Here is a 22815-nt window from a genome sequence, read left to right on the forward strand (position 1 = left end):
AACTATTTACAAGGTGAGGCGGTCGGGAACCTTTCTTTCCCTGGTGGACCGCCTCGGTACAAATGTCTGTTCTGGTGTGTTGGCTGTGCCCTTGCTGGGCTGGCGTGTAGTTGGCCCTGCAGGGCTGCTCGGTGAGCATGGCCTTGCTGGGCTGTTGGGCGTGATGAGTTCAATTTCCTGGTCCGGCGTGGTGTCATTGAAAAAGCATCCACCACCACCAGAAACATTTTACCGAGAAACGGGCCCACATAGTCAACATGGATCCTCGACCATGGTCTGGAGGACCAGGACCACAAACTTGGTGGTGCCTCTCTGGGCGCTTTGCTCAACTGAGCACATACGCTGCATTGCCGTACATAGGACTCGAAGTCAGAGTCGATATCGGGCTACCACACATGGGATCTGGCTATCGCTTTCATCATTACTATACCCAGGTGTGTGCTGTGGAGATCCGAGATGAACGTCTCCCTGCCCTTTTTGGGTAGCACTACGCGGTTACCCCACAACAGGCAGTCTGCCTGAATGGACAGCTCAGCCTTTCGCCGCTGGAACGGCTTGATTGGCTCTTGCATTTCAACGGGGATGCTGGCCCAGCTCCCATGCAGTACACAGCTTTTTACTAGGGACAGTAGAGGATATTGGCTGGTCCAGTCCGAATCTGGCGGGCCGCGACAGGTGATTTATCATTTTCAAACGCTTCCATGACCATCAACAAGTCTGCGGGCTGTGCCACCATCAACAGGTTTGCAGGCTGCGCCATTTCCACCCCCGTGGTGGACAATGGTAGCCGACTGAGTGCATTCGCACAGTTCTCGGTGCCTGGCCTGTGGCGGATGCTATAGTTATATGCTGATAGCGCGAGTGCCCACCTTTGTATGCGGGCTGGGGCATTAGTATTTATCCCCTTGTTTTCAGCGAACAGGGATGCGAGGGGCTTGTGATCGGTTTCCAGCTCAAATTTGAGGCCAAACAGGTACTGATGCATTTTCTTTATCCGGAACACAGATGCTAATGCCTCTTTCTCAATCATGCTGTAGGTTCTCTTGGCCTTAGACAAGCTCCTGGAAGCATAGGCGACAGGTTGCAACTTCCCTGCAACGTCAGCTTGTTGTAATACACACTCGACTCCATACGACGACATGTCACCTGCTAGCACAAGTCTTTTACACGGGTTATACAATACAAGCAGCTTGTTGGAGCATAAAATGTTTCTGGCTTTCTCAAAAGCAATTACTTGATTTTTTCCCCATACCCAGTTCTCACCTTTGCGCAATAACACATGTAGGGGCTCTAAAAGGGTGCTTAACCCCGGTAGGAATTTACAAAAATAGTTGAGGAGTCCCAGGAACGACCACAGCTCCGTGACGTTCTGTGGCCTGGGCGCGTTCCTGATAGCCTCTGTGGGCCGAATGCCGTCCGCCGCGATCATTCTCCCCAAAAACTCCACTTCTGTTGCCATGAAGATGCATTTCGACCTCTTCAGCCGCAGCCCTACGCGATCCAGTCATTGGAGGACCTCCTCCAGGTTTTGTAGGTGCTCGACGGTGTCCCGACCCATGACCAATATGTCGTCCTGAAAAACCACCGTGCATGGTACCGACTTGAGTAAGCTCTCCATGTTTCTCTGGAAGATCGCTGCAGCCGACCGAATTCCAAACGGGCATCTGTTGTAGATGAACAGTCCCTTGTGCGTGTTGATGCAGGTGAGGCCCTTCGAAGACTCCTCCAGCTCCTGCGTCATGTAGGCCGAAGTCAGGTCGAGCTTGGTGAATGTCTTGCCTCCTGCCAGCATCGCAAATAGGTCATCTGCCTTAGGTAGCGGGTATTGGTCTTGTAGCGAGAAACGATTAATAGTTACTTTATAATCACCGCAAATCCTGACTGTGCCATCACTTTTGAATACTGGAACAATCGGGCTGGCCCACTCGCTGAATTCTACTGGGGAGATGATGCCCTCGCGTTGCAGCTTGTCCAGCTCGATTTCCATTCTCTCCCTCATCATGTGAGGTACCGCTCGCGCCTTGTGGTGAATGGGTCATGCCTCTGGGACCAAGTGGATCTGCATCTTCACCCCGGAAAAGTTTCCAATGCCTGGCTCAAAAAGGGAAGGAAATTTGTAAAGAACCTGGGTACATGCAGCCTCAACGACATGTGATAGAACTCGGATGTCATCCCAGTTCCAGTGGATTTTGCCCAGCCAGCTTCTTCCAAGCAGTGTGGAGCCATTGCCCTGGACAATCCAGAGTGGCAGTTCGTGCACCATGACCTCGTAGGTGACCTTGACCATAACGCTGCCCAGGACAGTGATAAGCTCTTTGGTGTACGTTCTCAGTTTCGTGTGGATGGGGCTCAGGGCTGATCTGAATGCTTTGTTGCACCACAGTCTCTCAAACATCTTTTTACTCATGATGGATTGACTAGCACCAGTGTCCACTTCCATGGTTACGTGTAAGCCATTCAATTTTACATTCAGCATTATAGGTGGACATTTCGTCGAAAATGTGTGCACCCCGTGTACTTCAGCATCTGCCTCCTCTCTGAGGCTTGAAATTGCTTTGATCCGCCATGGACCAATGTTTCTCTGCCACGTGCTGGTTAGCAGGTTTTGCAGAGCTTGCAGCTCGTTTTCAAGCTCGTTGGAGGTGCTCCATTGTTCCACATCTCTTGCAAACATACCCTTTGAAGCAGCATGAGTAGGCTGAATGGAAGCCTCCACAACGCCAACAAGGTATGAATTGCCTTGCATTCATCCTTTGTTGCGGACTCAGACATCTGTGTCACCTGAGGCCTGCTGGCAGTTGCAGACTCGTGGGTTCTGCCCTGTACATTTCTGCTCGCAAACACAGTTGCAGTTAATTTATGAACATTGCTAGCCCTTGTGTGCTGAGAGATTTGTTTGGTGTTATCACTGGTGGACATAAACGCCTGTGCTATCGCAATGGCCTTACTGAGGGTCGGTGTCAAAAGTTTTCGTGGGATGGTCTCGTGGCCAATGCCCAGTACAAAAAAGTCTGAGCATTTGCTCCAGGTAGCCATCAAACTCACATTGTCCTGCAAGTCGCCTTAGCTCGGTGACGTAGCTCACCACTTCCTGACCTTCAGATCGCTGGCACGTGTCGAACCGATACCTCGCCATCAGCACGCTCTCCATCGGGTTAAGATGCTCCCGAACCAGTGTACACAGCTCCTCATACGACTTATCTGTGGGTTTCACCGGAGCCAGAAGATTCTTCATGAGCCTGCAGGTCGGTGCCCCGCAGACTGTGAGGAGGACCGCTCTCCTTTTTGCAGCGTTTCATTCTCCGTCCAGCTCGTTGGCTACAAAGTACTGGTCTAGCCGTTCGACATAGGCTTCCCAGTCCTCATCCTCCGAGAACTTGTCCAGGATGCCCATAGTTTGCTGCATCTTTGCGTTGAATTCATATTCTCGTTGCTAGTTATTGTGTTCCTAACACAGATGAGGCTGCACACAGGGAGGTTAAAGTAACAGTGACCTCAGTCTTTAATAAGACACTCCAGAGTGAGGTACAGGCCATATGGGCCGGCTTATATACAGTGCTCCCAAGGGATGCTGGGATCTCTTGGGACTTCAGGGGATGAGCACCCTGTTGGCGGAACATTGGAGTGCATGCTTTACAGATACAAAACAGGTGGATTCCCTGCCGAAGGAGCTCAGGCCTTTTGCCTGGAGCACGACCCATCTCCTCTATCTGGGAATCTACCTTAGCCCGGATGAGGAAGCCTGGCCGGCGAACTGGCAGAGGTTGGAGGCCAAAATCGCCACTCACCTAGGGTGCTGGACAGGAATGCTCCGAGTGCTGTCCTGCAGGGGTCGAGCGCTAGTCATAAACAAGCTGGTGGCCGCTATGCTGTGGTATCGGCTGATCACTTTAACCACTCCCCCTGCGTTTGTCGCCAAGAGATAGAAGAAGCTGATGGACTTCTTCTGGAACAACAGGAAGCACTGGGTCTCTGCTGTGGTTCTGCATCTCCCGCTTCGGGAGAGCGGTCAGGCGTTGGTATGCGTCAGCACCCAGCGTGCGAATTTCCGTCTTCAGACCCTGCAGAGATACCTGTACGTCAAGCATCCTCCTAGATGGTGTGCACTGGCGACGTACTTCTTCCGCCAGCAGTACTGCCTCAATTATGACACGCAGCTCCTGTTTGTGAGCCTGGGGGGGCATCAGGACCGCCATGCGGGGGCTGCCTGTCTTTTACCAGGAACTCATCAGGGTCTGGAAGAGTCGCCACCAAGCGCAGCTCTCCTCCATTGGTGTCCCCCGCCTCCTCCGGACAAGATGGTACGCCATGGTGTGTTCGGACGGCAGACGAGGATGGCAACGTGGAGAGTGTGCAAGAGCAGCCCATACAGGAAACCCCTCTGCGCAAAACTGAAAGGCACAGAGGGGATTTCCCTGAGGCAGCTGAAGTCGTGAGGCGCCAGCTCGAGGGAGGTTTCGGGATTTGGCGTCGATGAGGAATTCCGTCCAGACCGGGGTCAGTTCGGATGGGATCACCCCATGTGTTTGAGCCTCCTCGACACACCTAATGGAGTCGGGGCCCAGCGCTGTTTTTAGCGACTCGATGGCATTGGCCACGCGCCAGACGTCGGTCCAATTAAGGCTGCTGCTCTGGAATCCATACCTCCACGAACGTGGTTTTAGGTGGCACTCCCTCTCTACGCGGGAGTCCTCCCTTTATTTATTGGGGATTTGGCCTGGAGGGTGTTGCACGGAGCAGTTCCGTGCAATAAGTTTTTAAGTCGGTTCATGGGCTCCCAGACCGCCTGTAATTTCTACGGTCTAGAGGAGTCCGTGTTCCATGTGTTCCAATATCTGAAAGGGCTGCTCCTCAAATTCTGGTTGCACTTCAGTCCCACATTCCTGATCTTTGGGCACCATGTGCAGAGGGGGGCAGGCAGGTCTGAAGGCCTACTCATAGGGCTGCTCCTGGGCATGGCCAAGGGTGCCATCAGCCAGTTCAGGCAGCGGGCGGTCGAGGGGGTCGTTCAGCCCGACTGCCTGCCTCTCTTCCGCAGTTACATCCGAGCCAGGGTGTCCCTGGAGATGGAGCACGCAGTGTCCACCGGTACGCTCGCGGCCTTCCGCAAGAGGTTTACAATGGAGGGACTGGAGTTCATCATCACTCCCAGCAACCAAATTTTAATTTGAACCACATGTCTAAAGTTTAATTCGTTAAAGTTTGTCAGTTTTAGTGCCCCCCCCCCCCATCCCTTTCAGCCAGGGGGCACTTGTATAATTTGTGTTTTTGGTGCCCTCAAAAAAAAAACAAGGGGGCACTTGATTGAAAGTTTTTGGATTGTGACCCCCACCCTGCCCCTTTAACCAGGGGGCACTTGATTATTGTTTCTACAAAAATAGTTGAGTTGGGAGTGGCTTAGCCAGTCACATGATGTTCACAAGACTCAATAAAACCTCAGCCAGTTGGGTTCAGGGAGATCCACGATGAGGCAGGTGCATGAACTGGTAATGTATAGTGTGATTGTTAAACCTTTGCTAATAAACCAACTAGTTTTTAATAGCAATGTGTCGCTATGAATTCTTAAACAAAGAACCCATGAAGCAAATACATTGCACACTCCTCTTTCCTTTTGGCCTTTCTACAGCACATTTGGCAATGGTAGCCCACACCATTCCTAAAACGAAAAGCACCTATACGTGTTAACGCTCAGCTCGAGTGCCGCTCTCCAGCAACCGACCAGCAACTACAGAGAGGACGAGAGTGAGTGAAAGACAAAACCCCGCGCAGCAGGACTTTTAAAACTGCCCTTCCGCTCTGGTTGCAGCCTGGCTTTACCTGAAAATCCGAAGCACCAGGAGACCTGGTAAAGCCAAAACCATTTCGAGTTGACGCATAAAATGGTCGCTGGTACAATCACACACATACACGTTCGTGCAGCCTTCAAATACTCTGGAATACATGCGAGATGAAAGGCGAGAAAGAACCACCAGCCCCATCAATGCTTTCCATTGGACAGTCCAACCGCGCCCACCACCCTCCCCAGTCATGAGTGATGCAAACTCCTGGTGGAGGCGATAAAAACCAGCGGACAGATTTAGGCAAAAGCAGGGAATTCCTCGCTAGTTCCCTCAGACAATGATGCGAGTTCCAGGAAAGCTATGATGCATCATGTGACAAATTTGAACTAACCCTCGCCCCCCCACTCCTGCCCACCTATTTGTTTAGGAGTTCAGAACTATGCAGGACCAGAAACGACCACTGCCACCTATCGAGCCAGTCCCAAAGGTTACAGACTACGTACCCCCTTTTACCTCCATTATCCTTCAATGTGCCCAAAAATGTCACCATCAGCCACTTCAAATTCTGTCTCTCAGCATAGGTTATTCTGTACTTTATCAGCCTCTGCTTGAAGTTATATCTTTACTGTATTTTACTGTGTCCAGTTCAAACAACAGTCAGCCTCCACGTCCAAGATTCCTACTGTGCTGGGCATCACTATAGCTTTAATGGGGTCTAATCTTGCTGTTATGTTCTGGAAAGTGGATTCTGACTCAGAGGCAAGAGCGGTGACTGTGAACCAGGCTGAAACTATGGGATTGTTATGTTGCATGCTCAAACAGTGTTCTAAGTCACACTCGTAATCGCTGGTACACTGGCCAGCATCAATTCCGCAACTGTCATCACTGAAACAGATCATTATCTCGTTGCTGTTTGTGGGAACTTGTGCGTAAATTGGCCACCGTGTTTCCTTAATATTGCAGCAGTGACTGCACTTCTAAAGTGCTTAATTGGCTGTGAAGCACTTTCAGATGTGGTGAGGATGTGAAAGGCAGGAGATAAACTTCTTCTTTCAGTGGGGCTAAAGTCAGTTCGACCCATTCCCTAAAATTACTAAATTGGTTTTGACTTGGCGTGGCACTGATTGTTTACTGCAAATTAAGGTCATATCAGAATTTGTAATCAAGTGTAAACACGGTCCAAATGTGACCTAATGCCTATGTTGTTATTTCCATTAGAGCAGTTGGCATTAACATTAGCCCGGCTTAAAGTCAACTGCAAAATCTCCAATACTTCACGCTTTCCCTCTCTGATTCATGCACACATCTCGGGGAACAATGCCTCAAGAATGACCTGCTTGAAGCTTTTTTTATTTTTATATTTTAAATCTTGCTATTTGATAATTAATACTTTAGGTTTATATTCTCCGGAGGGGTGATCTCATTGAAACATAAAACAGAGCTTGACAGGGTAGATGCAGGGAGGATGTTTCCTCTGGCTGAGGAGTCTAGAACCAGGGGTCACAGTCTCAGAATAAGGGGTCGGCCATTTGGGACTGAGATGAGGAGAAATTTCTTCACTCAGAGGTTGGTGAATCTTTGGAATTCTCTACCGCAGAGGGCTGTGGAGGTTCAGTCTTTGAGTAGATTCAAGACAGAGATCGATAGATTTTTGGATATTAAGGGAATCAAGTGATATGGGGATAGTGCAGGAAAGTGGAGTTGAGGTAGAAGATCAGCCATGATCTTATTGAATGGCAGAGCAGACTCAAGGGGCCGAATGGCCTACTCCTGCACATATTTCTTATGTCCTTACATGTAAAGACTGGAGAATGTATAGAGGGTCTAGTTTCAATTTAAGGTGCCCCATGGGAATAAAGTACAAATAATTAAAATAAATGTCTGAAGTGCCAGGAGACATGGATAGTTTTAATATCGAATCATCCCTCTCCATTGTAAGCCATCCATTTGGGTGTCTCTCTTCAGACTGACACAGCGGTCCGACATTCAAAGAAAAATCCAGCCAATCGTGGCCCTTACCAGCACCAGCTCAGATACTGCTGCAAACAAAATCATCAGCTGAGCAGTTCTCTGCAGCGAGAAGATTCGCGAGTGGGTCAGTTGAGGTAGTACAGGATGAGCTTCAGTCTGTGCACAATCAGTCGTTGTAGAGGGACTTTTAATTGCATCTAAAACAGGTCCCATTCTCCATCTCTCACCTCAAACAACATAAATTCCCTCAACACGGACCAGGCCTTCCAGCTGGCCCATTGCCCAGTAACCCCACAGAATAAAACTCTACGCAGTGGGACATTTCCCCCACCCTCAACCTCCACCGACTGTTAAAAAAATGCCCCATCAACAATGAGGCCAACCAGTTCTCACCTTCCCTGTCAATTCACTGTAATCAAAGAGAAATGGCTCAAGAGATCATTTAATCTCATCGCTCCATGGTAATTAAATGTCTTACCTTTTTGGTGTGGTCATAGCAGCTAATAATGCAGCGGCTGTCAAACTCAAAGCCATTGGTGCAGTTATACATTCCCTCAAACACGGCAGGAGGAGGATCACATAGCACAGGGTTACAGCTACCTTCCTCCCAATGTCCTCCTTCCAAACACTGCAGTTTCAGGAACTTTCTGTCGACAAAAATAAATTGTAAATTCATCGAAAATAAAGGTATGAAAGAAAACTCCTACACGTTAGAAAATCATGCACTACTCCAAACAAATTACTTCTATCTCAAGTTTTATATCCAAGCCTGTTATCTCTCCACACATACTACCCAATAGAATTGCTCACTATCGCACACCCAAACCCAATAGAATTGCTCACTATCACACACCCAAACCCAATAGAATTGCTCACTATCACTCACCCAAACCCAATAGAATCGCTCACTATCACACACCCAAACCCAATAGAATTGCTCACTATCTTTTATATTCTATACCTCGAGCTATAATTATTCCATTAACTATTAATGGCCTAATCCACTTGACATCTTGCTTTTAATGTATTGTAAACCTACACTTCCAAATCCCTCTGCTCTTCCACATCACCTGGCCTTCCCCAAAAATGTAACAACTTTTTTATTTAAAAAGCAAAATATACCACCTCACATTTTCTGTTGTTAAATTCCATTTGCCATATTTTTGGCCAGGGGAAACAGCCTCTGAATCAATCTATCCTGTCAAGCCCTGTAAACATTTTATATGCTTTGATAAGATCGCCTCTCATTTTTCGAAAATCTAGCGAATATAGGCCCATTCTACTCAATCTCTCCTCATAGGACAGCCCACCCATCCCAGGAATCAATCCATTGATCCTTTGTTGCACCCCCTTCGAAGGCAAGTATATCCTTCTTTAGGTAAGGAGATTAAAACTCAGTACTCCAAGTGAGGTCTCACCAAAGGCCTATATAATTGTTGAAAGACTTCCTTACTCTTATACTCGAACATCTTTACAATATAGGCGAACATACCATTTGCCTTCCTAATTGTTTGCTGTACAAGCATGTTAACTTTCTGTGATTTGTGCATAGGGATGCCCAAATTCCTCTGAATACCAACATTTACTAGTCTTTCATCTTATAAAAAATATTCTGCTTTTCCATTCTTCCTACCAAAGTGAATCATTTCACACTTCCCCACATTATATGCCATCTGCCACTTAATCGGCCTGTATCCCTTTGCAGCCTCTTTGCGCCCTCCTTATCGCTTACTTTCCCACCCCATCACAGGCAGCCCCTTGAAATTGAGGAAGACTTACTTCCACTCTAAAAGTGAGTTCTCAGTTGACTGAACAGTCCAATGTGGGAATTAAAGTCTCTGTAACAGGTGGGACAGACAGCGGTTGAAGGAAAGGGTGGGTGGGGGGTCGGCAGTCTGGTTTGCCGCACGCTCCTTCCGCTGTCTGCGCTTGTTTTCTGCATGCTCTTGGCGACGAGACTTGAGGTGCCCAGCACCCTCCCGGATGCTCTTCCTCTACTTTGGCGGTCCCAATCCTCCAGCTTACTACGCTTTTGGCAACATTGCAAGCTTCTTTTAATCTAATAATTTAATCTAACTTCTTTAGTTAGCCACAGTTGTACCACTTTTCCATTTGAATTTTTGTTCCTCAAGGGAACGATTATTCATTGAGAATTATGAATTATTTTTCAACTATTTCCATTGCTTAGCCACCATCTTTTAATCTAATTTCCCCATCTACCATAGCTAACTCTCATAACATATCTTCATAATTGACTTTGTTTAAATTTAAGACCATAGTTTTGGACTTAACCACATCATTCTCAAACTCAATATGAAATTCTATTAGATTATAATCATGCTTCCCCAGAGGATTCTTTACTATATTACTAATTAACTCTGTCCTATTGTACAACAGTAGACCTAAAATAGCCTGTTCCCTAGTTGGTTCCTCTACATATTGTTCTAGAAAACTGCCTCAAATGCATTTCATGAACTCATCCTCCAAACTACTTTAGCCAATTTGGTATGCCCAGTCTATATGAAGATTAAAGTTCCCCATGATTATTGCAATATTCTAGTTATATGCTGCTTTAATTTGTTGATTTATACTTTATCCAACGCTATAGCTACTTTTAGGGGGCCTATAAAATACTCCCACCCGTCTTTTCTGTCCTTTGTTATTTCTTAGCTCCACCCATACTGGCTCACTGTATTGCATATTTGTAAGGACTGACAATAAGACTTTTTCATGAAACAGTGTCCCTTTAAGTGATCGCTTGGTCTAACCAAGACATTACTAATTATCACCCCATCAACTTGCTTCTTTCAAAATTTACATTTAAATCTATTCTTCTTTCTAACTGATACATAGAGACTGGTGAGGTTATTTATTATACCAGGACCTTGTTTATATCAGGGTGTCCATCAAATATGTACCTCAGCACGTTTTGATTCTCCAGTTACTGGGAAGATATCGAGCAGTGGCACAATTTGCCCAGTGAAGAACAGTAGGAGGCAAGTCTAAAGGCAAATCAACTTTTGCTTTTCTCAGTCACCTCTGTGATGGCAATGATTTTCCGGTGATGGCCACCTCTGTTTTCACCCTGGAGGGGCGACAATGGCGGCGGTGAGCTCTTCTGGGTGGGCGGTCGGCTTGCAGCGGCCCACCGTGGTTTTTGGGGCTGGTTTTGCAGGGGGCAGAGCAGTACCAGTCGGAAGAGTTGAGCTGGTGTGCAACGCCTGACCCGTAACGCCCCGCAGCGCCCCTTGCTGGGACCGCCTGTGAAAATGGGCGGTCCAATCTAGACCGGCTGCAGTGAGGTAAGTAATGTCAGGTAAGTATGATTATTTTTTCTTTTTTTTTTGCGATTTATGTTGTGGTGGCAAGGGCTATGTATTGGGAATGTTTTTGGTGGGTTTACTTCAGTTTCTTTCCTCCCCAGGCCTCTCTCAGAGCACTCCCGGGCCAGCTATTTAGCTTGGGATTTTCCCATGCTCAGCAGACCTAGCGCCCTAAGAGTGGTGTGCAACGCCTTCCTTAGTGCCCCACTGCACACTCGGGGCCCAGCTGCCCAATTTTGCTGACTGAGGCGCAAACTGTTCCCGGGCGCAAACTTTACCACCCCGCCGCCATTAACGCCCCGAAATCAGCAAAGCCGAGAATCCAGCCCTTATAAAACTTGGTATACGCCGAGAGCTGAATTGTGCAGGTGAAACTAAGGGGCGGCGGTTGAGTGAGAGGAATAATTAAAGACATCTTTTTTTTTAAACCAGCAATCAAAAGCAAACTTCATCTGATTTCACAGCAGCTGCACGATCTATTACACAACAAAATGACAAGCTTATTTTTCGGAATGAGCGAGAGAGCTGGACACATATATACATTGTGCAATCTGCTAAGAATTAAGAGAACCCAAAAGCCAAGAGCAATAATAACCATCCTAAACTCTGATCAACAAATTGGGATAAAATCATAGGCACTGCATAACAACATCATCTCAGTAGAACCAAAGGCAGAAAATCTGCATCGCGTGTGAATTGCTTCTGATTTTACTGTTGTCTTCACTTGGGCATGGGTTTAACTAACTCACTGGACTCACAATAAATGGGTTACCGTTCTATGATCAACATCATTTTTTTCCCCCTATCGCTGCCGTTGCAAATTGCACTGTCCTGAGGGGCATTCCTGTCTCCACACTGGTTTCCCCAGCCAGTAGCATTTGTCGACAAGCCAACAGGAAAGGAATTTTCCCGGATGGGACCGATCATCTTGTTAACTTATTCTCCGCCACCCTCATTCCCAAGACACAGAGATTAGACACAATGGGCTGGGTTTTCCAATCCTTTACGCTCTGGGTTTCACCCCGGAACAGCATGAAAGGAGGCGTTCAGGTCTCCCGCGCCCCTTTGCGATCCTCAGGTCCGGTTTTGTGGCGGCGCAATGCCTCTCGTTGTGACACCAGCAGGAATTAGGACTTGTCCCCGACCATCCACCCGCAATGACCACCTGGCAAATCAGAGCGGTCCAGTCATGCCGGCGGTGGTGAGGACGGTAAAGAACTGTAAAGGTAAGTGCCAGTGTTAATTTTTTTTAGCGATTTGTTTGGCTTGGGCAATATCTCGGGAATGTTTTTGTGTTTTTTTGTTACAGTTCCCCCTCCCCCACCCACCCCCGGCCCCTGCAGGCCTCTCTCGGAGAGCACACAACACAGCTCTTTAGCTCAGGAGTTTCTCACTTTTGCGCCTCGAAACATGAACAACTCCTCCCTTCGCGCTGCGCCCCCTGACGCAGGGCCCAGATGGCGAAAATTCCTTACCAAAATGCAGACTATTCCCGGCTGGTAACTTTCCCGCTTGCCTCCGTTTTCGGCCCGAAAACAGAAAAGCCTAAAATCCAGCCCTGTGAATTTGTGGAAAGTGTCCAAGAATCAAGAGTGTACCTGAGCTTCAGTGAGGCCGAGATTGAATCTGGCCCCCTCTGAAGGGGAAAACTGACACGCTTTTGCTGGAATTACTAGCTACAATGGTGAAAGGCAGCATTCAAAGCCAAAGCCCTTTGAATGAGAATCCAACTATTTTTTGCGAGAAATTTGTGCTATAATAGTCAAGGCCTTGAAGGAGAATCCCAGTGATCTATGGTCCAAGCTGGGGGATCCAGCTTGAATAGGGATCTAGTGTTTCACCGTTAGACCAACACTCATCAGGAGTTCCGCTCTGCTTTGAATGGGAGTTCAACCTTCCAGCACTGGACCTGGTGGCCCAGTTCTCAAGCATTACAGTTAATGTGGCAGTGAATGAGCACTTAAATGCCAAACCTGAAATAACAGGTTATGATTTTCTACTGTGGCCATTGAGTAGATTGCAGAGCATGGACTGCACACGCATAAGGTAGTTATTGTATAATGTCGGAATCTCTTTAGAAACCCTTCCACCGCCAGCTTGGCATCAAGGAAATCCAATAATTTAGAAATATGGCCATTTGCCCCTTTCTAAGAAACCGTGAAACTGAAAATATTAGAAATAGTAGCTATGTGACTCTTGTTCGCCTTCTGATTCCCAATTCAATTTTATGCAAAATGATGTGCAAAAAGATGGATTTTTGGCTTTGCTGATTTCGGGGGACAGTAATGACGGCGGGGCGGTAAAGTTTGCGCCCGGGAATAGTTTGCGCATCAGTCAGCAAAATTGGGCAGCTGGGCCCAGAGTGTGGGGCGGAGCGGTAAGGGAGGCGTTATACACTTCTCTTAGGGCGCTAGGCCGGCTGAACATGCGAAAATCCCGCGCTAAACAGCCGGCCTGGGAGCAGTCTGAGAGAGGCCTGGGGAGAAAAGAAAACTTGAAAAAAATACCCAAAACATTCCCAATCCACAACTCACACCACCACAACATAAATCGCAAAAAAAATATAAAAGAAAAAACAATCACAATTACCTGAGGTCGGTATTACTTACCTCACTGCAACTGGTTTTGGTCGGACAGCCCGTTTTCACGGTGCTCTACGGGTCGGGCGGGAGTTAAAAGCGGAGCCGGTGTCGCAATCAGGGATATTGCACACCGGCTCAACTCTTCCGGACGGTACTGCTCCACGCCCCGCCGAAACCAGCCCCAAAAATCCCGGCCAGGCGCTGGAAGCCGATCGCCTGCCTGGAAGAGCTCAGCGCTGCCATTGCCGCCCCTCTGGGGTGAAATCAGAAGCGCACATCACCGGAAAATCCAACCCATTAAGTATAGGTGAGGTGTGCGGAATTAAAAAGCATGGATTGATGTGTGGGGATGTGCATGTGTGCATGCGGGCACGGACCCACAGTCTATTACAAAACAACCAAAATGTGCAGAGTCATTCTCCTCAATTGCACAACTTCCAAGGTGATGATATTGGCAGTATAATGTAGTTTGTGCAACCCCAAACTCAAAAGCGTAGAGTACTGTACCTCCAGTGATATATTGGCCCATAAATTCCTCTGGGGTCTTCCCGCGGGCAATTGCCTCCTCGCTAGATATTTTTTCCGAATTTACCTGGGTCTAGGAGGCACCCTGATTTCCGGTGGGGAGGCCGCCTTCTCCCGTGCTGCGAAGCGCGTTCCCATGCAGAGGGTCCCGACGCAGAAGATGCAGTCACTACTCAGCCAATCAGGTAAGTAGTTCACAGGTTCCTATTAATAGCACTGAGACTCGTGTATCTACGAGCTCTCAGTGCTATTAATGGGAATAAAAGCAATCACACAAAATAATAAAAAAATAAAAAACAGACCACACATATTTAAAATTAATTTAAATTAAAGTGATTATGTCTTATAAAAATAAAATATCTTTCCGATTTAAAATTTTTAAAAAAAAATTATGGTTAAAAATAAACTTACCGTAGTGGGGAGGGTTTTTAAGAATGAAATGTGTTTTTATAACGTTACTTTAAAATGTTTCTGTGTATTTTTAAACACTTGCGCCTGTAAAAGTAGGCTATACGCCTGCTTTTTGAGGACATGTGCTGGGCAAGATATTTGTAAATATCGGAAATCTTGCCCTGCAAGTACCCTTGCTCCCGTTCTGCGGATGATCTGTCAAGTCAGAAACTTGACAGATCGGAAAAGCCGGTTTTCAGCGCATGCGCATTGTGCGCTGAAAACCGGCTTTTCCGATGCCTTCCCGGGTCCGTAGACACTTCCCAGCTTCTCCAGTCTCTCCACATAAATTGAACTCCCCCCCCCGCCATCCTTGGTTCCATTCGAGTAAATCTCCTCTACACCCTCTCCAAGGCCTTGACATCCTTTCTAAGTGTCATAGCCAGAATGGTACACAATACTCCAGGCTGAGGTCGAACCAGTGTTTTATAAAGATTTAGCATAACTACCTTTCAGTGGAATAGAAATTTCCTCCGATTAAATATCGGGAAGACCGAAGCCATTGTTTTTGGCTCATGCCACAAACTCCATTCCCTTTCCACTGATTCGATCTCTCCCTCCGGCAAATGTCTAAGGCTGACCAAGTGTACTTTTCAACCTTGATGTCATATTTGGTCACCAATTGTGCTTCCTTCCTCATATTCTGTTCTATCACTAAGACTGCCCATTTCCACCTTCATATCGCCCCTCCACCCTTAACTCAACTTATCTGCTGCTGAAACCCTCATCCATTCCTTTATCACCTCTAGACTTGACTATTCCAAAGCACTCCTGGCCAGCCTCCCACATTCTAGCCTCTATAAACTTGAGGTTATCCAAAACTCGGCAGCCCGTGTGCTAACTCAAAGCAAGTCCCGCTCATCTATCACCCCTGTGCTCGCTGACCTACATTGGCTCCCAGTTAAGCAACGCCTTGATTTTAAAATTCTCATCCTTGATTTAAAATTCCTCCATGGCCTCGCCCCTCCCTATCTCTGTAATCTCCTCCAGCCCCACAATCCCCCTAGACCTCTGCGTCCGCCTATTCTGGCCTTTTGAACTTCCCCAATTTTAAATGCTCCACTATTGGTGGTCGTGCCTTCAGCTGCCTGGGCCCTAAGCTCTGGAACTCCCTCCCTATAGCTCTTCGCCTCTCCACATCTGTTTCCTCCTTTAAGATACTCCTTAAAACCTACCTCTTTGACCAAGCTTTTGGTCATCTACTCTAACATTGCCTTATGTGGCTTGGTGTGAAGCACCTTGGGACGTTTTATTACGTTAAAGGCACTATATACATGTAAGTCATTGTTTTGCTCTTTTAACGGTGGGGTACAAATACTCAGACGCAGCACCATATTCTGATGAATGGACCATTGGCGTTTTATCCTGACATCACGGGGGTAGTTTTAACCAAACCTACCGAGTGGGAAACTGTTGGGATCGGGTCAGTCACCCATTTTGACTTTCCATTGATGACAAGAGAGCAAAATTACATGGGGTGTAAAACGGGTGGCCAATCCAATCCAGTCAGCTTCCTGCCGGGCGAGGAGGTTAATACTAACCCCAACATCTCCTATTTACTAGAGCTTAATTTGGTGTTAATGTTAGCAGAGAAACTCAACTTGTGAAGTTCAAACTCTAAATATGAAGGTCTGGAGAAACTTGATGATAGAAGAGACAATGGGGCCGAAATTGCCCTCCACCTGAAACGGGACGCACCTACCGATTTTGAAGGGTTCCCTCTGCCCCAATGCATGGGGCGGACAATCTGCCGAAATTTAGGTCTTCGTGTGTTTTTTTTTGGAGCGGGGCGGAAGTGGTGTCATCATCGGGATGGAAGTGCAGGCAGGTGGGAGTGGCCGTCGTGCTGAGTCATCCGCACCATGCTGATGATGTCAGTGCGACGCAGATGTGCCGCGTTGCGCTGACCTGTCACAATGTCACTCCCCTTCAGTTAAAGGGGAGGGGCCTCTGCGAACTCTGCAGCCACTATAGTGGCAAACACTGGGCCACAAGGGAGGTGATTCGGCCGGGCCAGTGGCCCAGTACCCAAGAGGGGATGCCAGGCTGACCATTGGCGGCCCGGCTGAACCTGCGGCCACCATTGTCGGGCTAACCTGGCAGTCGGCCGACAATTAAAATAAAATGGCGGCTGCGGCAATGCATCCTCCCCTTTAAGGGTTGACCCGCCGCCCAGCCACAAGAAAGTTCCCGCTGGGAAAAGGTGTCGGCGGCACCGACGGCGCTCCTACGGGCAATTTCCGACAATGGGGTTGCCGCTAGTTGGTAAGGGGTTGGCACATGCACGACGCAGCGGGAAAACAGGCGGGGTGGTCCCTCCCGTACACTGTTCCAAAATTAAGGAGGGCAATTTACAAAATGGCAGCCCCTCCGCGCCAACCAAGCGGTGATGTCTTACTGCCCCGTGGCCCTTATAGAAAGGGGCAATTTTGGCCCCAACATATCGCAATGCAACTGAAGAAAGATGATGGAAGTAAAATGGACTGAAAGTAATTAACCCGGGCAAACTGAATAGTGATACCAACTACAGATAATGGAAGGGAGGATTACAGGACAGGGCAATGTGATACTGGTTACAGCTCACAGCACATATTTAATAATTTGTTAGAAAAAGGTGCAGTGCCAGAGGACTGGCAGATAGCTAACGTAATACCTAGATTTAAGAAGGGGGATAGAACATGTTCAGGGAATTATAGATCAGTCAGCTTGACATCCGTGGTCGGAAAAATAATGGAATCCCTATTAAAGGAGAAAATAGAAGAACATCTAGAAACAAAAATATAATACTGAATAGTCAGCATGGATTTCAAAAGATACATTTTTGCTTGACCAACCTCATTGCATTTTTTGAAGAGGTAACAGCGAGAGTAGATGTAATTTATCTAGATTTTCAAAAGGCATCCCATAATAGACTGATGAACAAGGTCAGAGAATGCAGAGTCAGGGAACAAGTAGCAGAATGGATAGCTCGTTGGCTTCAAGGCAAAAAGCAGAGAGGAGGAGTAAAAGGTAGCTATCAACAGTGGCAGAAGATGGGTAGTGGTGTTCCACAAGGATCAGTGCTGGGACCACTGTTGCTCACAATTTATATTAACGATTTAGACATTGGAATCAAAAACACAGTTTCTAAATTTGCAGATGACACCAAATTGGGGGTGAGAGTCAATACTGAGGAGGACTGCAACAAATTACAGGAGGACATTAATAAACTTGCAGAAAGGGCATATAATTGGCAAATGGAGTTCAACACAGATAAATGAGAGATATTACATTTTGGTAGGAAGAATAGCGGGGGGTCACTTATTATTTGGAGGAACAAAGGGATCTTGAGTACAAATACATCAATCACTAAAAGTTGCGACACAGATTAGCAAGACCATAGAAAAAGCACACCAAGCACGAGGGTTTATTTCTAGAGGGATAGAATTGAAAAGTAGGGAAGTTTTGCTAAACCTATATCAAGCCTTGGTTAGACACACTTAGAGTTCTGCATACAGTTCTGGTCACCATATTATAAAAAGGATATAGAGGCACTGGAGAGGTTGCAGAGAATATTTACAAGGATGATACCAGAAATGCGAGGGTATACATATCAGGAAAGGATGAACAAACTGGGTCTCTTTTCTCTTGAAAAAAGGCTGAGGGGTGATCTAATAGAGGTCTTTAAAAAAATGAAAGGTTTTGATACAGTGGATACGGGGAGAGTGTTTCCTCTTGTGGGGAAGAGCATAACTAGAGGCCATCAATATAAGATAGTCATAAGAAATCCAATAGGGAATTCAGAAGAAACTTCTTTACCCAAAGAGTGGTGAAAATGTGGAACTCACTACCACAGAAAGTGGTTGAAGCAAATAGTATCGATGCATTTAAGGGTGGGCTAGACAAGCATATGAGGGAGAAGGGAATAGAGGGTTATGCTGATAGATTTAGATGAGAAGAGATGGGAGGAAGCTCAAGTGGAGCATAAATGCCAGCATGGACTGGTTGGGCCGAATGGCCTGTTTCTGCGTCTTATACCCTATGTAATCCTATGTTACAGGAGAGAGAATTACAGTACAGGGCAGTGTGATACCGATTACAGTGAGTGGGAGAGAAGATTGTAGTACAGGGCAGTGTGATACCAATTAAGGAAATCGGCACAGAGAAGACGTCATAGTTTTAGCCGAGCTGAAGACATGGCAACGGGGGCGGGGGCCTTTTGGCCCGGGATAGGAGCAGCATCGGCGAGGGGGGGTGTCATGTATTCAACCAGCATTGTAACCCATGTATAATCTGACCTAAGTTGTACACTGTGAGAACAATGACCATGAGGTGGTGAACTTGTGGGAGACACTCCTAACCTAGACCTTCAGGTACAAAAGGGGAAGTTCCACCTTCATCACTTGAGTGCCATGAAATAAAGGACAGGTCACAGACTGGCCTTCTCTCAAGCATGGGCCTCGTGTGCATTTATACTGTATAGTAAGGACGTATCAATGGCGACAAGAAACTGGGATTTAAACCACGCGAGCATGGCCACTGGCAGAACAGACGAGAGGTACTGTGTTAAGAAATTGTTGGGGCAGAGATTCAACATTGTTAAAGCAGCACACAGTTCTCCAGGCAGACAAGGGCAGTCGGGCATGCCCCAACATGTAGTCGAACCCAGAGGGGGAGTTCGACAGAGACAATGGCAAGCTGAACAGCGATTCACGCCATTGCAAGGGACAATGCGGCCAGTAATGGGGCCATCAACACCTGTTAATGGCGCACTCAAGGGCAATAACGGGGCAGTCAGGGACGATCGACTGGCAAGGGACCTTTTGTTTCAAACAACAGCTCATATGCTGGAGGCGTGGAGGCACACACTCAGCCGGAATTTGCAGAGGTGAGCAAAATACCTGCAGAAATTGCAGAAATGAATACTGGGGGAAATCGCTGGAAGCTGAAGTTCAGCGAGTTCATGTGGAGCACGTATACAGTTCATACATCAGGACGCCACCGATAATGATGAAAGTGCTCCTCAATGGCATCCCAGTATCAATGGAGTTAGACACGGGTGCCAGCCAGTCCCTGATGGGTATCAAACAGTTCGAAAAGTTGTGGGCGTCCAAGGCCAGGAGGCCAAAACTATCGGCGATTGACACACAGCTACGGACTTACACAAAGCAGATCATTCCAGTGCTCGGCAGCGCCACGGTAGTCGTGACCCGCAAAGATTCGGAGAACAGGTTGCCACTCTGGATTGTCCCAGGGGACGGTCCAGCACTACTGGGGAGGAGTTGGCTTGCTGTCATGAACTGGAAATGGGGCGATGTCAATGCAATTTCCTCTGTGGAGCGAGTATCATGCTCACAGATTCTGGACAAATTTGACTCATTATTTCAACCCGGCATTGGCACTTTCATGGGGGCCAAGGTAGTGATTCACATAAACCCGAACGCCAGGCCAGTACACCACAAGGCCAGAGCGGTGCTGTACGTGATGCGGGAAAAGATAGAAGGCGAATTGGACCGCCTGCTGAGGGAAGGCATCATCTCGCCAGTCGAATTCAGTGACTGGGCGAGTCCGATTGTGCCGGTGCTCAAGGCAGATGGGTCGGTCAGGATATGTGGTGATTACACGGCCACCATCAATCGGGTGTCACTCCATTCCACTCCACTCCACTTCTGAGAGCGGAGGACCTCTTTGCGACACTATCCGGTGGCAAACTTTTTTCAAAATTGGACCTGACCTCAGCTTACATGACCCAGGAGCTGGCGAGTGAGTCAAAGAAGCTGACCACCATCACGACACACAAGGGGTTGTTTGAGTACAACAGATGTCCGTTCGGGATTCGCTCGGCCACCGCGATCTTCCAACGAAATATGGAAAGCCTCCTCAAGTCCATTCCAGGGACGGTGGTTTTTCAGGACGACATCCTCATTACGGGTTACGGTACTGAAGAACACCTCCACAACCTGGAGGAGGTGCTACGCAGACTAGACCGGGTAGGGCTGCGACTGAAAAAGGCGAAGTGTGTCTTCCTAGCTCCAGAGGTAGAATTTCTGGGGATGAAGGTAGCAGCAGACGGGATCAGCCCGACTGCGTCCAAGACTGAAGCGATCCAGAGAGCACCCAGACCCCGTAACACGACGGAGCTGCGTTCATTCCTGGGGCTCCTGAACTATTTTGGTAACTTTCTTCCCAAACTGAGCTAGAGCCGCTACACGTGTTCCTACGCAAAGGTCGCGAATGGGTCTGGGGGGACAGACAGGAAAGGGCTTTTAATAGAGCACGCAATTTGTTATGTTCCAACAATCTGTTAACGCTATATGACCCATGTAAGAAACTTGTGTTAACGTGCGATGCATCGTCCTATGGTGTCGGGTGTGTGTTGCAGCATGTCAATGCCAAGGGTCAGTTACAGCTGGTAGCTTATGCCTCCAGAAGTCTGTCCCAGGGAGAAAGGGCTATGGGATGGTAGAAAAGGAGGCGCTCGCATGTGTATATGCGGTAAAGAAAATGCACCAGTACCTGTTTGGCAGGAAATTTGAGCTGGAGACAGATCACAAACCCCTAACGTCCCTTTTGGCCGACAACAAGGCCATAAATGCAAACGCATCGGCCCGCATACAGAGGTGGGCACTCACGTTAGCCGCCTATGACTACACAATTCGGCACAGACCGGGCACCGAAAACTGCGCCGATGCACTCAGCAGGCTCCCACTAGCCACCACTGAGGGGGCTACCGAGCATGCTGCTGAGATTGTCATGGCTGTTGAAGCTTTCGGAAGCGAAGGCTCACCCATGACAACCCGTCAGATTAAAGTCTGGACAAATAGAGACCCGCTATTGTCTCTAGTCAAGAAATGTGTCCTGAATGGGGACTGGGCAGCCACGTACAGGGCATGCCCTGAGAAATTTAAAACATTTCACAGGCGCAAGGATGAACTCTCGATTCAGGCCGATTACCTACTGTGGGGAAACCGCGTAGTCATGCCCCAGATGGGCAGAGAGGTGTTCATCAGAGAACTCCATAATGGGCACCCGGGCATTGTCACGATGAAGGCAATTGCCAGGTCACACGTTTGGTGGCTAGGGATAGATGCAGATTTGGAACTTTGTGTTCGCAGGTGCAATACGTATGCCCAGCTGGGCAATGCGCCCAGGGAAGCACCCCCTTAGCCCCTGGCCATGGCCCGCCAAGCCTTGGTCACGCATCCATGTGGACTACGCAGGTCCTTTGGTTTTTGGTTGTAGTAGACGCCTACTCCAAATGGATCGAGTGTGACATTTTAAATTCAAGCACATCCTCTACCACGGTAGAAAGTCTACGGGCAATGTTCGCCGCCCACGGTCTACCGGACATCTTGGTCAGCGACAATGGCCCGTGCTTCACAAGCACTGAATTCCAGGACTTCATGGCAGGCAATGGAACTAACCATGTTAGAACGGCAGCGTTCAATCCGGCCTCAAACAGCCAGGCAGAACGAGCAGTGCAGATAATCAAACAGGGGATGCTCAGAATCCAAGGGGGTTCCCTACAATACCGCTTATCACGCCTCCTGTTGGCCTACAGATCCCGACCATACTCGCTCACAGGGGTTCCACCCGCAGAGCTGCTAATGAAAAGGATGCTCAAAACCCGGTTATCCCTTATACACCCCACCATGAAAGAAATTGTCGAGAGCAGGCGCCAGTCACAATATCACTACCATGACAGGAATGCGAGGGCGCGATGTATTGATGTAAATGATCCTGTTTTTGTCCTCAACTACGCTGCAGGGCCCAAATGTCTCGCAGACACTGTGGTTGCCAAAGAGGGAAATAGGATTCTGGTAGTTAAACTTACCAATGGACAAATCTGCCGCAAACATGTGTATCAAACAAAAAGGAGGTTCAGCAACCCCATAGAAGAAGCAGAGGAAGAACACGATATAGAGTTCACTCCACCACAGGTGACCGAACACCGGAACCAAAGGGAGGAAAGCCCAATCACTGTGGGCAGTCTGGATAGGCCTGAGGCACTGCAAACAGCAGACACTCAGGCCAGCGCCCAACAACTGGAGCCCCAACTCAGGCGCTCTACAAGAGAGTGTAAACCACCAGAGAGACTCAACCTGTGATCCCAATAAGACTTTGGGGGGGGAGATGATGTCATGTATTCAACCAGCATTGTAACCCATGTATAATCTGACCTAAGTTGTACACTGTGAGAACAAT

General features: G+C 47.9%; 1 protein-coding gene across 1 annotated transcript in view; it reads right to left on the bottom strand.

Moving 5' to 3' along the window:
* The window catches only part of pappa2 (pappalysin 2), a 586487-nt gene that overhangs the window by 131210 nt on the left and 432462 nt on the right, over positions 1-22815 (bottom strand). Inside the window, exon 17 of the mRNA XM_070887395.1 lies at positions 8230-8398. Coding sequence (XP_070743496.1) covers positions 8230-8398 — 169 coding nt within the window. The remainder of the gene's footprint in view (positions 1-8229; positions 8399-22815) is intronic.

The sequence above is a fragment of the Pristiophorus japonicus genome, chromosome 8 (genome assembly GCF_044704955.1).
Source record: "Pristiophorus japonicus isolate sPriJap1 chromosome 8, sPriJap1.hap1, whole genome shotgun sequence".
In the NCBI taxonomy this organism is placed as follows: domain Eukaryota; kingdom Metazoa; phylum Chordata; class Chondrichthyes; family Pristiophoridae; genus Pristiophorus; species Pristiophorus japonicus.